The sequence below is a fragment of the Columba livia genome, chromosome Z (genome assembly GCF_036013475.1).
Source record: "Columba livia isolate bColLiv1 breed racing homer chromosome Z, bColLiv1.pat.W.v2, whole genome shotgun sequence".
In the NCBI taxonomy this organism is placed as follows: domain Eukaryota; kingdom Metazoa; phylum Chordata; class Aves; order Columbiformes; family Columbidae; genus Columba; species Columba livia.
The window spans coordinates 53,414,323-53,433,434 of record NC_088642.1 but is presented as its reverse complement, the minus strand read 5'-3'; the positions used below and the strand labels follow the sequence as shown (position 1 = coordinate 53,433,434).

Genomic DNA, 19,112 nt, shown 5'->3' with positions numbered 1-19,112 from the left:
GCTCTTTACAGGCACCTCCATACAACTAGAAGACCTGGTTTTATCTTCAGCTTTCCCTCAAAAAATTTGTCTCAAATGTAAAAATTGCTACCGCAAAAATAAAGATAGTAAAAATAAGTTAGTCCTCAACTGCAGTCTGAGTTGAATCATAAAGGGATGACTTACTGAAGACGGAACTTGTGCCTTTCCTAGACCAGATGTAAAGTCTGTTAGCTGTGTAGGAGGGCAATACTCTCACCAAGAGACTCTCCTCTTTGCTGTGTTCTGCAACACCCTTCATTGTGGTTCATCCAAAGTCTTCATAAGTTTTGCACAAACAGAAGAATATTAAGCTTGTTAAGAGAGTTACAATTAAATCCAGTAATATGCAAATGGTATTCTAAGCCTACAGCACACTGACTTTGACTTGACAGAGAACAAAAATATCCTCCCTTTTGAAATGCTAAGCACCCCCCAGTTCTTATAGGTAGGTACTGCAAATGCTATGATGAGAAACCCTTTAAACATTTCTAACCAATAATAGGGAAGCAAAGTGAATGTAATTAATTCTTTATTACATATTTTTATTAATAAGGATTGTTATTTGGGGCATGCATAATACCACTGCAACAATTATATATATCACAGCATTACAAGAGAGACTGAAACCTTTAATTTCTTGCATTTTGTGAACAGTGTTTACTGCTACTGCAGTCCTATTTGAGACTCAGACCTGTTCTCCCTGATAAGTCAGGCTGATAAATCAATCCATCTCCAAAAATGACCAGGCAAGATTTTGGCACAAACTGCAGTCTTAGCTATAAGTTACATTACACCAGGGGATGTCACTAGTGAAGACACAATACCAACATTTGTGCTGCAAATTGAACTATACCTGGAAACAAAATAAAGTAATTCATCATCCAGCAATTATTTAGAAGCAAGACGGTAAATAACACAGATTTAATTATTGTTTATAATCTTATTTGTTGTTATTACCGGAAAAAGATATAAGAATACCTTCTTCCCTTATACAGAACCAGTCATGCTTATAGTAAAGAGCATCATTTGAAACCAGAAACGCATTGGAATGCCAGTGCATAAAGACAGTCAACTGTCTGGGATAGGCTGTGCTGGTCGAACGATCTGTGTCAGTTCAAGAAGATGCCACTCTTTGCAATCTGATCTTCCCACTTATTCGGGGTGAAGGCCCAAGTAACAGAATGGAGCACGTGCTCAAGCCTTGGATATTCCATTCTCAGCTAAATACTAGACTTCCAACCAAAACAGATAAAAAGGAGATACTGGGGTGTGTTTGCCAACAATGGCAACATGTAACAGAGAAGGGATAAACTCTGTGAAGCCACCTTTGAAGTGGCATCCCCTTGAGCACGAATGGAGGTTCTGCCTTTCAGAAGGCACAATAACAAGAGCCGCAAAACTTGTAAGAGGTTACAAACGAAAGGCAAAAAGGCTTTTGCATTTTCCATAATGGGTAGGATAAGGACAAAGTTTCACTTTTGCATCGCAACTGCACTGGTGGAAGTTCAGGCTCACAACGGCTCAAGTGACATCTCATCTAACCAAACGCATACATCTAATGTAATGCGTAAGTGCATTAGACTCTAATGCACAAGTGCAATGCTCTTGTTTTAGCAAAGTGCCTGTAATCCTGAGACATTATGTAAGTCATTCATGACTTCTTTGAATCAACTAAAATCTGTAGAAGACATAAGGAGAGCATATATGCATATTTACTCAGGCTGAAAAGATTATTTTGTACTACTAAGCCACAAATCTAAGTCTTTCTACATTTCTAGTCTTGCCTGTAGTATGAAAATTGTGTTCCAGGATTAATATAGATGCATATGAAAACTAAGGAGAAATGCATAATGGGGTAAACTAACATGTGACATCCTGCATCCCCTGAAATTTAAGTCAAAATCATTTATTTAAGGTATTGAAGTACAAGTCCTTAAGGATGAAAACTTATTTTTACGTGGATAACTAGCATAAGGCTGACATAGCAATATGAGCATGCTGCACTGCTCTCAGTGGGCTGACTTAAAACACAGTCCAAATTTTGTGGCAAGGTTAATCCTTCCATTTGGCATTCCCAAACACCTCTACAATTCAATTAGGTATTAAATTAATAAACTTTCTTATTTATACTATGCTGTTCACAGAACACAACGAATGATAATTTTTGCTGGAGAAATTTATAAAAGGCAATAATGTAAATGTTTACATTATACACTTATATCCCCAAACTGCATCATTATTAATATAAAATCCATTAAACAAAATACAGTAGCTTACCACGAGGGATAAAAAACCCTTCACCAGATTCAGAATCAGGATGGTATGGACAGGCATCACCAAACAATGCTGCATTTGAAACAGCAGATCCTGGTGAAAATGTATCTCCTGACTGAGAATCACTGACATAGTGAATTATCTTCAATTGCTTTTTATCTTTCTACCAAAGGCAGCCTTGCCCTCCAAAATAAAGTTTTATATGCAACAGTAAACAAACCCAAAGTTCTCGTAAGTTAAAAACCTGCTGTAACTTAAAAGTGTTATTCTTTATGCTCTTAAAGCCCTTGCACATGCAGCAGAAAATGAATGCCACAATTGGGTCACGACAAGTAAAAATCACTCTGCAACAATATTTTTCATTGCAAAACATGTCAGTTCTGTAAACAATGGGGTACAACTTCATCTCTATATTAGATCTTGTTCCAAGCAGAGGCAAGAAGCAATAAGGATCAGCAGATGACAGGAGAAGTGTAAATCCCATGCCTGACAGTTTGACTTTAAACATGAAGAATACGGAATCACACAGTAATTATTCAGGCTGGGCGAGACCTCTGGAAGTTACAGTGCTATTTTCTTCTCAGAGCAGGGTTAACACTGGACTGAAACCAGGCAAAAGATGTTAAAACTAAAATGCACCTTCTCTCTTAAAGCACTTGAATTGGGTATTTAGTTTATGTGCCCCCAGTAAAGTACATTCTTTTTAACTACATGCATATTGGACAGGAAAAACTGAGCAACTGAATAGCTGAACATACATAAAGTGTATATATCTAACTACTTCTTGTGGTCATGTACACTTAAAAAAAACCCCTTTCATATTAAACCATGCCTATTTTATGTGAAAGAGTTTTATACAAGTGTGTATCCACAGGCTGCATTTGTCACTCTGCAAAATTCCTGAACTGTGAAGAGACATTATGTGTTTTCACCTAGTACTGTGGCAAAACTATATAATCATCAGAAACAAGAAACAAGTGCAACAATTCATACATCACTTTTTCATTTTTAATTTAGTTATTATCGAATGGTTCCAGAGCAGGCACTACATTACTTCAAAACACTGTCAAGTATCTTTGAAATAAAACTGAAAAATAACCTCTTCACCTCAGTATACATACGCGCATATACACACACATACACAAATTAATTTAGAAAATCTGTACATACGTGTTTTTCAGGAAGCAATTCAAAGAACCGTACCACAAAGAATTAGTTTCTGTACTCTGACACACCACAAATTATAACCCATTTTTCTGAATATAGTGTTTAAAGACACAAAATGCCATGCAGTGCTATTTAGTAGAAAATGAACCGGTAAATAATCTATTCAGTGCTAAAACAAAACACAGACCTCCTTAAATAAAACAAATGCAAATTTATCAGAAATCAGAAATTGTCCTTGAGTTAAGCAGGCCCCAGGTACTTGTGTTTCCTTAAGCCTATATCCCCTTAGTAGACAAGAATGAGGAAGTATTTGACTGTGAAAATCCAGAATACTTTATTTTCTATTACTGGCTGCAAAGATGGTTCAAGAAAGGAATATCCTTGTTGAATCTGAGTCTGAAAGTCCATCTTCTTGATTAACTGCCTCGTAATCACCCACATTTTCAGCTAATTCAATATCTTGATCATCGTTACTCTCTGCACTGTAATCAACTTCTTCAAGGAAACGAGGCTCATCTTCATCCAAAACATACGTAGTGGGGCTATAACGAATAAGAAATTGCATTAATAGAATGAACAAGAAGTTACATGATCCATGTTAAAAGTTTTACTTGGAACAATACAATCAGACAATGTCCTGTCTCTTATCCTGACATACTATAATCCAAAAATTACCTCAGAAAAAGGGTGGTTTACTTGAAATTGTGTTGATTTTTTAATTGCACTTAAAAACAGCTGGGACCCAAAACCACATTTGTAAGATCCTGAACGAATTAGTCAGTCATACACAACTCATTATCCAAATGTGCCGTGACAAATGAGCTACACATTATAGACCTACACTAATGGCCTGTAAGAACTTCATACAAATATAGCAATATCAGAAGTTGTTGCAGAAGGGTACAACTTCATCAAAAAATAGCAGTTGCTATAAGGTATAAAGAAACTCAAAACCAGATGTGAGCCTAAAAATTCATTTGGGAGATCTCTGTATTTTATTAAAGCACACATTTTACAGAAAAGTTTTGTAAGCAATTATACTGTATACATTTCAGAGATGACAAAATAAGGAGTCACATTTCCACCTACAACTAAGTTCATTTATGAATCACCTGACTCATCTCAGTTCCTCACACACTTGTACGCCGCTAAACTTTAAATGTTTATGTTAAACCATGCAGCTCAGAGGCACTGGATTTATGGAACTGAGCCACTGCCCACAGATTGGTCTATACCCTTGACTAACGGCCTCCAAGAATAAGAGGACTAACACCTTTAGCGTTAACTGGATAAAGGTTAAAATACAAATTTCAGATCTTCTCACTTACCTTGGACAAAGAAAAATAAGTGTTTCCCAGACCCAGTTTTACAAACATACCTTTGGACATAAAAAGCTATCTGCTTAAAAGCACTTAATATTCCTAAGTACTTCATAAGTAATTTTGTATTCAGGTGAAGTCCAAAGGAGGTTTTGTAATGCATTTTACCTAATAATCAAATCATATAGAACTCATACAAAACAGTGAGAATGTTCTTATTGAGAAAGATCACAGGGTACTTGCAGAAATGTTTGCATATTAATTTTGACGGATTTTGTCTTACGGCACACAACAGCCTAGCTTGGCTGTGGCTTTATAATTAAAAGAATTAATCACTGCTTCTTTCTAAAGGTCTTTTAGGAGCTTAAGTGGACCATCAGAAATCCACAGTGCAATCTCTACTCAATATCAATACTTTTCACAGTATTCTTCCTCTAACTGTAGGCTCAATGACAAGCTACACTGTAATGTTTGTGCTGTTGACAGTTTAATTCAAATATTGGGAGAAGAAATGAGAGGAATTGTTAGGCCCAGCTTAGAAAAAAAAAAAAAAAAAGGTCAGAAGACCTAAAATAGTAAGAAAATAAATCACCAAATTTCAATTCAGTCATGATCTCTGGATTTACATTTAAAACAATCTGTATCATGGTTCAGTAAACAAGCTCATACTTACTAAGCCATGTAAAAAGGAATGCCCTAGAAAATTAAAAACTTTTAAAGGTTATTTAGGCTATAACCAGGGCAACAATCCACTACATCGGTTAATGAACTGGGTGTTCAAAACAAAACTGCTTCCATTTAGGAGAGAAAAAGAGTGAGGAAATTAACCTGTATCTTTGGTAAGATGCATCTTTCATTTTACAGGTGGGGAACCCAATATACCATAAGGATACACATTTTGCATGAAGAACCTGTGGAAGAACCTGCGGAAGAACCTGCAAAGGGATACAATTTTTCTGTGTTTTCATCCTGTGATGGTTTCTGCCCTATGAAGTCACTACCTAGCAACACTTCTTCTAAGAAAAAAAAAAAGGGGGGGGGGGAATAAAAGTTTAAATGTTTCATTTATTTAAAGAACAAAATGAAAGGAACTTCACCAAATATATCACATTCCAACAAGTGCACAGCTTTCTTGCAACTTCTATTTCTAATCACTTAACACACTGTGCACAGAGCTTGACTGACACCCAGGCTGATCAGTGAGAATATTCCATCCCATTAGCATCATGCTTCATATTTAAGAAAAAGTCAGATTTTTTGGCTGCAGAGACCCGATCCAGTTCTGCTCTGTTTTGGTTTAATTCCATTTGGGAGTTCCTTTAGTTTGGCCTTTTGCTGTTCTGCTGTTTTGCAGTGGCCTCTGGGCCTTTCTGCCTTTTTGATTTGTGCTCCTCCCCACCCTCCAGATTGGCTGTTCAGGACCAGGGTGCTCTGTCTGGGACTGGCTTTTTGGCATGGACAAGGTTCATGAGAAATGGCACTGAGTATCTTTTATTTTATATTCTATTTTCCATTTTGAAGATTATTATTAGTAGTGTATTATTTTGTTATTTTATTAAACTGGTTTTATCTCAATTCACAAGTTTCTCCCTTCTTTTTCCAGTTCTCTCCCCTCTTTGGCAGTGGGGGATTGAGTAAGTGACTATTGTGGTTGCCATTGCTAGCTGGGTTTAAACCGCAACACACAGGTCTTGATTTGTTAGCGTTTGTATGGGAGGAATCCACACTGCAATTGCAGGATAGACTGTGTAATTCAATTCATGGGAAATGGAGCTATTAAATCTGAATGTTGGCCCAATATTAACTAATAATTCTGAATACTGAAAGAGAAAACTATGTCAATGACAAATATTTTATCAACCACTAACAATAGGATATTAATGCATTACAGTAGGCACTTATAAAAATTAATGTTAGTGAGGTATAATGTAGAACAGTAAAGCTCTTTAAAAGTTCTATCCACTCTTTGTCATTATTGGAAATTAAACTCACATAGCTGACCCAGTTAAAAAGAAAGCAACCAAAAAAACCTATTTTAAGGAAAAAGCACAGAACTGGACACACAAGCAAACCACACAGTTCATCTCTTCAAAGTGGCTTGTCAGTTCATAGGATATGTCCTGCTTCATAATGCCTTGAAAATCAGACAGGTATATGTATTAAATATAGACTTTTATTTGTACAAATTTATTTTATTTATTCACCTCTGTGTTAGCACGTAGGCATACCCCTAACTTCTAGAAGTTCAGTCACTGTGCAGTCTTGAAGACAGTATGTCTGATGTAACACATTTCAGACATTTCCTCTGGCATGCGTACATTCAAAATTCTCAACCAAAACGGAGTGGTGCTTTGCTATGGCATTTCCCATTTAATAAAATAAAATAAAAACTAACATTATAAATTACTTTCTCTGTTCAAGAAAAGTACCATTACTTCGCAGTTTAACCTGAGCTAGCAATCACAACCATGATAGCCACTCACTCATTCCCCCTCCACACCCCCAAATAGAGGAGGAGAATCAAAAGGGAAGGGAGAAATTCATGGATTGAGATAAACACAGTCTAACAGAATAACAAAATAGTACTAATATACCACCACTACTAGTAATATATATATATATATATATATATATATATATATATAAATATATATATATATTTATATATATATGTATAATGGAACTATAAAATGGACTAGTGGATTATAAAAGAGATACTCAATGCAATTCCTCACAAGCTTGGTCTGTGCTGAGCAGCCAGTCCTGGGAAGAGAGAGCACCTGAGTGCTAAACAGGAGATCCCAGGGAGAGAGAAAAAAGAGGCCACTGCAAAACGACAAAAGGGCAAACTAAAGGAAGCCCCAAATGGAACTCCACCAAAACAGAGCAGAACCTGAATGGTCCCTGTCTCCCCAGCCAGAAATTCAGCTCTCCTGAAATACAAAGCATGATGCTAATGGTATGGAATACCCTCACTGATCAGCCTGGGCATCAGTTAAGCTCTGCCCCATCCATGCCCGCCTTCCCCGCTGCCTCACACCTGCAGACAGAGAGCCCAGAAAGACTTTGGCTTCTGGGCCACAACTAAGATATCAGGAAGTTCTTACATTCTCTTTGTTCCAATCCAAACGCACTGGAAAGTTACTTAAGAAAAACATTAACTCTGTCCCGGGTGTTCTCTTGTTGTTCTCAACCTAAATCCAAACAACAATGGTGCCAGCTACAAAAAGGGAATGTTTCTAACTACATGAAGAAAATTAACTTGCTTTCAGTCAAACCAGAACAAATTAGAGTGGGTGAACTTATGTCATTTTCAAAGCTACATAAACCTTTAACACAAAACTGGCTCTGATAACTGCCTTTTAGCTTTCTTAGCTTTCTACTACCTTCCAGGACAATGCAACATGATTCTCAATAATTTATTATTGAAAACAAATATTGTGATTACAATTATTAACATTATTTTTTCACATTCCCTTTCCTGAGTCTTCATTCCTTATGTAATGGTATCCGAATACTTTCTATATTCAAAGGAAAAACCTGTGTCACATACAAATCACGTACATTTGCCTTCCCACGTTTTCTTCTGATGTAGCAAATGTTAACTTTGGATATTTAGCTCTCCAGCAATCTTTATTCTAAAGGTTGGCATGAATCTGCAAAGTGTAATTATTACACCCCTGTTTTGCTGAGGCTGGGTCACAAGAAATGTAAAAACCAAAACAACTGAAAAAAATTCTTGCTGTTTAATCAAATTCTTTATTTGCCTCCCTGCCGCTCCCCACCCTCGGCATATGTTGCGACAATATATTTTTAGCTGCCGTCATGCTGATTCTATGGATTTTAATTTCCTAACTTTTCCCTTGGGCTGTCTCTAATTAACTTGCTCAATAATTCCTCTTCCTCTACTCCTACACCTCCCGCTTTTCCTTTTAAAGGAAACCATTATTTTTCTCAGGTTAGCAGAAGTTGTTTATTACACAACTACAGTTCTGTAATGTAAGGGGTGCCATAATCTGTGTATTTTCTTTGAAGTCACAGCAATTAAAAGAGAGTACAATATGAAAACCTGAAGTTTTGAAGACTTGTTTACCTAAACAACATGTTATAGGTAAAAAGATGAACTCCTGATTAACACACTTTATACAATACTGTGGTCATCATCCCTTTCATTTAAGGAAAAGTATTTTCTACATCACCTGCCATTGAACACACTGCATTTAGGAAGGAATACAACTTTTTACAATTACAATATCATGCTATGTTTTTTCTTATTTATATTAATGCTCCAAACATATTAAAATATACTATGTTAGAGAATAGGTTTATTTTTTCAAATTAAAATTTTATTTGTCCCTCAAATGATATGCTTGGATTTTTCATTATCCATATGACTCAATTGCAGACAAATTAATGCACAAGCCAGATGCAACCATGACCAATTTCAATCCCATCAAGATCAGCAGTTTTCTGAGACTACAGGGGAAGTATATACATTTTAAAACTTTGAAAGAAAAAAAATTACAAATATTCCCTGCCAAACTATGGAGAGTTGCAGCTACTTGAGGAGCTGGGAAAGGAAGGAGAGAAAAAAACTGAACAACTAACGATTCCTTTTAAAACCACATTTCCAAGGGTGGGAAATTGTAGAGGAGAAAAGACAGTCAGGAAGAATCACAAGGGAACTGTTTCTCCATACTTCTCCTTTTAATTTCCCTTTATGATCTACAGTGTCTTCTAGGGATCAGCGATGCTGCTGCAGTGGGCACCTCACACATGCGGGTACATGTGCCATCCCCTTTAGGAGCTCTTCACCTATGTGTTTTTCCCAAGTAGTAAGGATATTTCCTCAAGGGAATTTCCAAAGCTAAAGAGAAGAACAACATGTCCAACTCTTTTCTAAGCCATAAAAAGCTGGGTATCCATATCCTCACTTTTGGAGTTACAAAATTTCACTCCACAGCTTAATAAAAAGTAATATTAGCATTTTCTTTGTGCTTTTGCCCTGAAATACTTCTTGTGAAACTCAAAACTAGATTAAATCAGTTGGATTCAACAATCGTTGGCTGTAGCCCGCACTAATATTTGCATCATACCACCAGGAGTGGAATAAAAGCTTGAAAGACTGTATGAAGAATATACAACTTGTTCATCATACTTGTTTTCTCTCCTATATTACTAGTTTCCTTATTTTTCCCTAAAGAAGTCAAACAGTACTCTGATGCTACAGCCTACACAGAACCAAAACAAATCACTTCCAGTTGGGTCAGAAGAAGGTCTTGGTGCATGGGCACTGCCACCAGGCCCACCAGTAAAATTCTGGGTCTTATTTTTGATAGCTTTTTCTTCCAGCCTTGTGAAAGGGACAAACAGGACAAAAGTTGCAGCATAAAATGACTTCTTTTAAACTAAGTTGTACTCCTTTTAAACTAAGGTACTGGAAGGAAGGCAAATAAAAGCCCAAACGCTTTGAGAGTAGCATGCAAAAAACTTTTACTCCCAGGTGAAGGGGATTAGCAGTATGCAAATGTTTGGGCAAAGTTATTAAAGAGTTATGAAGGGGGAGAAAAATAAAGTAGGACAAATCCAGTTTCCTTCTGACAGCCTAGTGAAAGACCCTTTGCAAAATCTTGGACACATTCTCACCGCATGTACCCCCCACCACTTGCCCCACCAGTCTGATGTCTATTCTCAAGTGTAAGACTAAGTGCAGGAAATGGATTTTTATCAGGTTTTTTTCTTTCCCACGGCTCCTTTTGGCAGTCTTCTTTTTCTACCATTTTCTAGACATGCTGGGTCCCAAAAGCTCTGTCTGCTTCTCTGCTGTAATTAAATGAAATTAACAAACAAAAATACACCATGTTCTAGAACACACCAATAAGCCTCAAAACAATCAATGAAATGACTAGAATTTCCAAAAAGAGGTCAAGTTATTGCGCAAAGGATAATTTCAGTAAGTCCTAACAGTTAGGCTGCAGTCATGTGTTTTTGTTTCAGTGCATACAGACCCTATCAAACCTGTCAGCATAACAACTGTAATTCTTACGACAAGATCAGTATTACATTTAGTTTAATCTTTTCCATTTGGAACTTGGGAGGAAACATTGGCAAATGGGTTTGAAATAATTAAAGAAAAATAAAGTGTCTAATTCATCACTTAAAATGTTAAAGTGCACTGCCAGAGGGAAATAAATCTACTTACTGCTTTATTTTTCTTTAGTCAAATATGTTTCAGACATAGTTCAAAATGAACTCACGGAAACTCAGCCTATGTGTAATGAAATACAGGTGGTATATTTTAAAATATTAACATTTACTTGGTCATTTTAAGTACAACCAACACAACTAAAATGAATTTGAGAAACCCTCAAACTGCTTCTGTGTGTTTAGTCTTGAATGTTTAAACTTGCCTGCTTATGCTCTGAAGCATTAAAACTGTGGTTTTGTACGAAGCAACATCAGTAAAATCCAAAATATAAAGGAAATAACTACAATCATTTTGTTGCTCTACTCTAATATTACAGAGACATTACCACTATGTAAAACTACTCTTTCATACTTCTTATTAATGAATATTCTACCTGCATTTTCTGTGAGTAGCTTCTCATTCACCTCTAATGTTAAGTAGTGAACTGTGAATCATGTAAGTACAAGGAAAGTATAAGCAGTACTTTTGTTATAATAGAATAATGGGAGTGCAAGTCTGTGCATATAAAGCAAGGAATTACGTGACTATCTTCTGATCCATGACTGCCTCTGAAGAGAAATAAAAATTAGCTTTATAAATTTTACTAAACAGAGGCTCTTTATATATTCCTAGCACTCAAGTGAACAGATACCTAATAAATACATACCTCAGCTGATAGATATTTTTAATATCTTGCCTAGAGCCATGCAACAACACTGAAACTTCAGCACTTTGGATATAAGGATTGAATGGATACACGGATGAGAAACGGACCACATACTGCACAGACTGGGCATACATGTTTCAAGAGGTGTAAGTAATAATCTATTTTTAAAGCAATAAGAGATAACTGAAATTAAATTAAAATATATTTTCTGTTAATTACAAAGAGAGGGACTTCTGCTGCACAGAAAAAGCAGACAGTTCCTTATGGGGGTGGGAGGGCAGAAAGGAAACCCTACCAAGCAAACACTTCCTCCAAACAGCAGTGAGGTCTCATGCAGCCAGGTAGCCCAATTCCGTGCTTCAGCTGTAAGGGTACTTAGAAATACCAACCATGTGCTTCACTACATTTCATTATCATTGGACTGCGAAGCGGAAAAAAGAGCTCAAGAGTTTGCTGAGCCTTAATAGGTGTCACTAGGAGCTGGTACTCATTGTATATCTAAGGAAATGAGTTGTAGCCTTCTAGCAAACTTATGGAGGGCCTCTCAGACCCCAAGATGACAAGAAAAATTACTATTACGGAACCTGAGTGAACTGCAACATCTAGAAGAAGTGTCCAGTCTTCTTTTTCACTGTACAAGGGAAACAGAGCATCATTTTGAAAACTTGTTCAGTGCTCATACAAAAATATGCTTCAATAGAACATAACCTCCTCCTCCCCGCAAACCCCAAACAAACTATGAAAGACCAGGCGGAAATCCATGCTGAACCATACTTTGGCTGTTAAAAACTGAGTATTCCTCGTGCTTTCATTTTGAGAAGGAAAGATCTCAGCAATACGTGTCTACTATTTCCTCATCCAGTACATCCTGAGACAGTACAAATTACCAAACAACGACCGTGCCAGCTACAAAAAAGGAACGTTTCTAACTACATGAAGAAAATTAAATCACTTTCAGTCAAACCAGCACAATCCCTTTACGAAGAATAAAAAAAGATAATGTGCAAACATATACGATTATAAGACATTTTTATTGCTAGTAATGGCGGTACTGTGAACAAAATTATAGTTTCTTGCTTAAGAAAAAATTATGTACACACATGGCTTCTAAGGCACATTGCACAGATATAAAATTATAAAAAATCAACCCAGTTAGTCGCACGGCAAATGTCTGTTATGCATAGACATGGGTCATTTCTGTCTCAGAAGGATACAACAGTAATAATAAAAAAAATTATCTCTTCATATCGTTCTAGATTTACTAGAGAAATATTTTGCCAGGCTAAGTATTAGGTGCTAAAATATTTTCCATTGTTTCTAATTAGAGATGATTGCTTAGTTAATTTTGGTTAAACAAATCTATCTGACAATGAACCAGCAGGTACAGACAAATCAGTGGCTGTACATAAGGCTGCCATAGTTATGCATAAAGTTTAAGAAAATTCACCCTTGAAAAAAAGGGACAGTGTGATATTAGGTCAATATTCCAGTAATGAAACTGACAGGAGTACAGTCTGCACTTTTCTCTGAAGAACTTTCCCTTTTAAGTGTCTGATTCCACTTCCACTTTTTAAATAAAAAGCATTTCCATTTAATTCAATTAACTAAGTCTCTGTATAAATCATTATGATTAGCAAATCACTTTTAAGATGGGGTCAGAATGTATAAAGTCAGGTACAAATACATAGCATATTTCAGTTTCAATGCCACATTTTAAAGACAAGTTGTTGGAATTTACAGGTTTAGTTTTTCCACCACAGAATCTCACATACTTTATAAAGTATAATACTTTATATCTATAAATATGCACTGAGAGCAAGGTACCTATTTTCTCACTTTATGCTACATATTTATCTATTTTACTGTTATTAAAGTAGATTTATATTAATAGATTCATACTTACTAAATTTAAGATATAAAGCTATCAGACATTAGCAAAATCTAAAGTGTTAACATATTTCTTCCATCAAGTGCAATACTTCCTATGTCAATGTTCCTTATCTGATAAAAAAATGTAACTCTAACCACGCACAGAATCTGATTTTTTCCATGAGCTTAATTTCTTTAGCACAGAAGCATTTCATTAATACCCTTCACCATCTGTAGCAGTGTAACACGCAAAGCTCTAGATTAGGGGAAAATACTTTTTTTAAACTTTTTCTATATAAAAATTAAGTTTCAAAACATTGAATGAAGCTATTCAATGATCCCTCTCCAACTTACAATTTGTCTTGCTGTACAATTACTTTTGCAATTTTCATGACCTAGTCTTTTGAGACGGAGACCGAACCTTCCTGTTTTTTTAAGTTCCTGAGTACCAGTTACCTTCCTCACGGAACAGGATTATAAACAATTCCATGTACAGTCTCAATAATATTTACTTTATTATGAGTCTCATATTATTTTTCATCTATGCTCACATGTGCTAAGTCAACTACATTATGTTTTTGCAGTAGTCTGTTATTATTGCTTTCAGTAAATCCAGTATAAAACAGTCCCCATGCCCCTCTCTTCCACCAACAAAGCATAAATTAAGTCAGAAGCAGTTTTCCCAATCTCCAGCATGGTCGGACTTTACATGCAGTTTACATGCAACTCATTTTGGTACGTAAGAGGTTTTCAAAGAAGTTGATCAACTTGTGTGCAGACTAACTATTGAAACACTGTTCCAGAATCAGACCATAACCACTACCTTTACTGTAAAGTTTAGTTTCACTGAAAGTAGAAAATCTCTCGATAAATGACTGTGCTGATGTCCTGGTTTTGTTAAAAACAAGACCGGTTCTTCTTTTAGTGATTTTTCTTTCAGCTAAGTTCTTCTAGGTGGCTGTACTTTTCTGAGTTTTAGCCTGAATATTTTTCCTAGGATGCTGTACTCAGTGCTGATAAGAGACCAATGGAATGCTGAAGAAGCTCATGTTTAGATTTATTACTATGGTAGATAAGAAAATACTGATAAGTTTTCCCAAGTTCTGTAGTGAGAGGCGGCGTGTTTGAGGAGGGGTGGATGTAACAGGTGACTAGAACTGACCAACGGAAGTATTCCATCCCATAATCGTCATACCCCCTATATAAGAGGGTGATCACGAAGATCGCTCTCTCTTCGACCATGGCCGGCATCCAGAGAGGACCCTGTCTGTCTGCCTGTGATCTACAGCCTTCAGGCCCTGCATCCTGCAACCAGGTTCCGGTTTGCTGTGAAGTCCCACCCATGACTTCCAGGGGCCTGAGCTGCACCTGCTGGAGCCGCCAGCTCCGCACACCCAGCTCTGCTGCTGGAGTGACGCCAACTTCACATCGAGCACTTGAGATTGGTTTTGTATATTTTATACATATACTGTCTATTTATTAGTAGCATTAGTAAAATCCTTTAAAACTCTCCAACTTGAAGTCTAAGTCTCTCTTTCTTTCTCTTTATCTTTCTTATAATCTTTCCTATCTAAAGGAAGGGTGGCAGGCAATGAGGGGATAACAGGGAGCGTCTGCCACGGTTTATTGCCGCCTTGTCTTAAACCTTGACAGCTGATCTACTGAAAGGTTCAAAAATATTAGAAAACATTAACTCTGTTCTTAGTTTAACATAAGAACTAGCACCAACATTTAAGCCAGGCACCAGTGCTTCTTTAACACAACTGCACCTAATCATCTACTGTTTGCAGACCAGTTAACCAGAGTGCTAACACATAACCAATTGCTTCTGCCCCCCCACTACCCAGGAAAGGTCAAGAACTATAGTTACGTTTCTCACTCACTCACTCACTCACAAATGTCCTTAGAACTGAATTTTTTGTGCATGTATTCATGTAAAGCGGTGTATTAGAAGGATGACTGGTACAGGACTCCTCATCCTTTTTTATCCCATTCTGACACAAAAGTGTTTCTGATGTCTTTAGCTCTCTAGCAGATACTATGGACTCATGGATAACACTCCTCAATTCAACAGGTGCTATTTTAAGGCCACTCCATCATGAGTAATATTAACAAGCCGAGAAACCCAGCACATAATGATTTGCCAAAGGACAGCCACTAACTCCCTGTGAACTGGGATGCTAACTTTCTCCAGAGAGACAACATAAAATACAGATTCTGTATCTGAGGCAGCAATTAGTATCAAGATATGTGGAAATCTGGATCTGTTTCTCAATTTCACCCTGATTATTAATTACTCACAACCACATCCTGATTCAAAATGCTGTAACTGAAGTTTAGTATATAAAACTATACATTTATACTGAATGTTTGTTCTACTAAAACTGACAATGATGTAACACTTTTGAATGGGAAAAATATACTCTTATTAACATATAATAGTAGCTGCGTATGAAAGAAAAAAAGTAAAACTTTAAAAAAAAACTGGACAGTATTATAAAGAGGCATAACATGTCAATATTAAATTTTGAAGTTCAGCATGTTGCACCAGTGCACACAAGGAAGTCAAGAAAGCAACACATGCCTACTGTTTAGAGGCTATCTACAGTAGCTGTCAAGTGAAACTGTCTTACAGCCAGCCTGTATTTATGGATGAATTTGTATTTACAAAATTATTAAAGAACATATGGCAGAAATGCTAAGGCACAAGTAGCTTGGCTGTGAAAGTTCTGAGGGAGAGAAATGCAACTAGATCACGATGTTAAAGCCTCGTATTCTCATTACCTAAACTAGCACTCCGATTTGAAGCTGACCACAACACCAGCACTCAGTGTCTTTTGAGGTCAGACTTAAAGACCGCCCCTTCGCACAGAACAGCTGAGATGGGAAGGGACCTCTGGAGGTCATCTTGTCCCACAGCCCTGCTCACATGGTGCCACCTACAGCAGCTTGCCAAGGATCACATCCAGAGAGCTTTTGAATATCTCCAGGTACAAAGACTCCATATCCTCCATGGGAAACTTGTATCAGTGTTTCAGCACCCTCACAACAAATACATAACACCATCATAAATGTATATACCATGCTTAAATTTGCCTCCATGCTTAAATGGAGTTTCCTCTATAGTTTGTGCTCATTGCCTCTTATCCTGTCACCAGACACCACTGTAAAGAGCCTGGCTCTCTCTTCTTTACAACCTCCCTTCAGGTACTTGTACACCTTGATAAAATGCCTTCTGAGCTTTCTCTTCTCCAGACTAACAGTCTCTGTTCTCCCAGCCTTTCCTCCTATGGGAGATGCTTCAGTGCCTTCATCATCTTAAGGGCGCCCCACTGGACCCTCTCCAGGATGTTCAAGTCTCTGGTACTGTGGAACCAAGAGTCTGAAACAATACTCCAGGTGTGGCCGCATCAGTGCCAAGGAGAGGGGAATAAACACATCCCACAGCCTCCTGGCTACGCTTCTCCTAATGAAGCCCAGGATACCATTAGCCTTCTTTGCAGCCAGGGCACATTGCTGGCCCATGTTCAATGTAGAATGGCCCTCATGGCCTTTATCTGCAAAGCTGCTTTTCAGCCCCCAGGATGTACTAGTGCATGAAATTGTTCCTCCCCAGGACTTCATACTTCCTGCTCTGGCAGGGGGATTGGACTGGATGATCTTTCAAGGTCCCCTCCAATCTCTAACATTCTGTAATTCTGTGAGTGTGTGCACACTGTGGAGCATTGGTCTTGTGTGGTCATACAGTAATAACAACCCCAACTGGTATATCAAACCTCTAGTTTATTAAATATTGCCGGAGTGTTGACTGATTTGGAATTCACCTCCCAACCCCCCACTTCAGCTTGCATTGGTTTCTGCAATTTGGTTGCGGTTTTGGTTCTGAATTAAAGGTGATTTAAGCTTATTATTTGCTTGGAGTTGCTTTGGGGTTCCTCTGTGACACATGTGGTTATTTCAGTGAATTATATGAAAGGAAATTAGCAATACTACACATACTTTTGCAAGCCTAGCTAGAGCTTTAGAACTGGCAACTTAATAAGCTTGCTACTGATCAGATACATTTCTTTTGTGACCCAAACCTTATCTCACATCTTAAACTCTTTAAATGTTGTTATAGATCTCTACCAAAGGGGAAAAAGTTAAAAAAAAAAAAAAAAGTTTGGAAGAAAAACTTAACAGTTATTACTGTTATTACTGTTATTACATTTTTAATACTATAGACAGTAAGAATAAAAATGTTCTCAGAGACAATTGGGACCTAAGACCTACTGAGTTATACTGCATATATAATAACTCTCTGATGGCATTAAAATTGCCAGTTTTTATCCCAGCAACAAATGTGACACAGAGTCTAACTCCATATTTATAGTTTTCTTCAAAAGTCTGAAGCAGTTGAATTAACACAATAGATTTCATATATATATATATATATATATATATATATATTCAGATTGTTGTTACACTAACAGGTCACAACACATGAACATGATTTTTGATGAGTACAAGAATATTTCTGAGAGAATCTTTACCTCACTTGAGAAATGGATTTTTTTCCTGAAAAAAAAAAAAGAAGTAAATATAATAAATGTGTACTACCTTGTCACTTTACAGCTCGACTCAATCAGCTCATTTTCAAGATCCAACAGACTAGAAGGCAGATCATATTCCAAAGGTGAGGACATTCTTTTTAAACGCAGCAAGCCAACGCAGAACTTTGCTCCCATCTCCTCCAGTTCTCTTGTCCCTATCTGCAATCCCTAATTTAAAAATAAGATTTAAAAATACAAATTAGGTACATGCAGATGGACCCACATATATTGTAGAATTACTATTTAAAGCACATTGTTATTTTATTTAATATACACTGTTGCTTTAAAGACAGAATAAATAATAACTGTAGAGTAAACAGAAAGGGTATCAGTAAAAATTCAGAGAATAACTACAAGATTCCTCTAATGCTGAATGGACATTTCTGGACACATTCACATTTCTTTGGAGCTTCCTGGTCTATTCATGTAGCACATCAATATTAACAGGGCTTAACCCAGTGGTATTGGTAGAGTGACAGAGATCGTGTCCAAGTTTGCGAGTATATATCATTTTTAAAACCTGAGACAAACTTTATAAAAAGGGATTTCAAATATAAGATTCTTCAATGTAAGTTCCATCAGAATGAAAAAATGAGTTAATTTATATTGTAGCTGTAATCAAGCTAATTGCTGCGTTCTGATACCTAAATAAGGCTATTTAAGGCAAAAAAGTTACTCCTTCACACAAACTTCTCTTCCACTCCTATGAGTTAGAAGCTACATGTGTTAATTCTGAAAGCATTTATTCACTCATTTAGTAATTAAAAATAACGAAGTATCAAGAGCCATAGCTGTTTTCTAACTTGAATGACATATCAAGGCATTCTCCTCTGCAAAGAGTATTTAGGAGGCAGAAATCATATAATATTCTCCAAATTTACTTATGTGATAAAGCCTCCCATCAGACAATTCTACACTTCTAATTTAGCAGTGTGACATGTAGGGACAGAACCTCTGACCTCAACTACTTTATGAAAAGAGAATGATATTCCAGAGTGATCCTGAACAATTATGGA

General features: G+C 36.8%; 1 protein-coding gene across 10 annotated transcripts in view; it reads right to left on the bottom strand.

The window, feature by feature from the left end:
- Nucleotides 1-533: 533 nt before the first annotated feature.
- AGTPBP1 (ATP/GTP binding carboxypeptidase 1) overlaps nucleotides 534-19,112 on the bottom strand; it is a 77,629-nt gene continuing 59,050 nt past the window's right edge. For 8 of the 10 annotated variants that reach the window (XM_065045842.1, XM_065045846.1, XM_065045845.1 and 5 more), the window contains 2 exons: nucleotides 18,104-18,264; nucleotides 534-4,004 (listed from right to left, as the gene is read on the bottom strand). In XM_065045842.1, coding sequence (XP_064901914.1) covers nucleotides 3,827-4,004; nucleotides 18,104-18,264 — 339 coding nt within the window. In that variant the 3' untranslated portion in view covers nucleotides 534-3,826. Of the gene's footprint in view, nucleotides 4,005-18,103; nucleotides 18,265-19,112 lie in introns of those variants that run through there. The other 2 variants (XR_010468952.1, XR_010468953.1) reach the window with 2 other exon arrangements.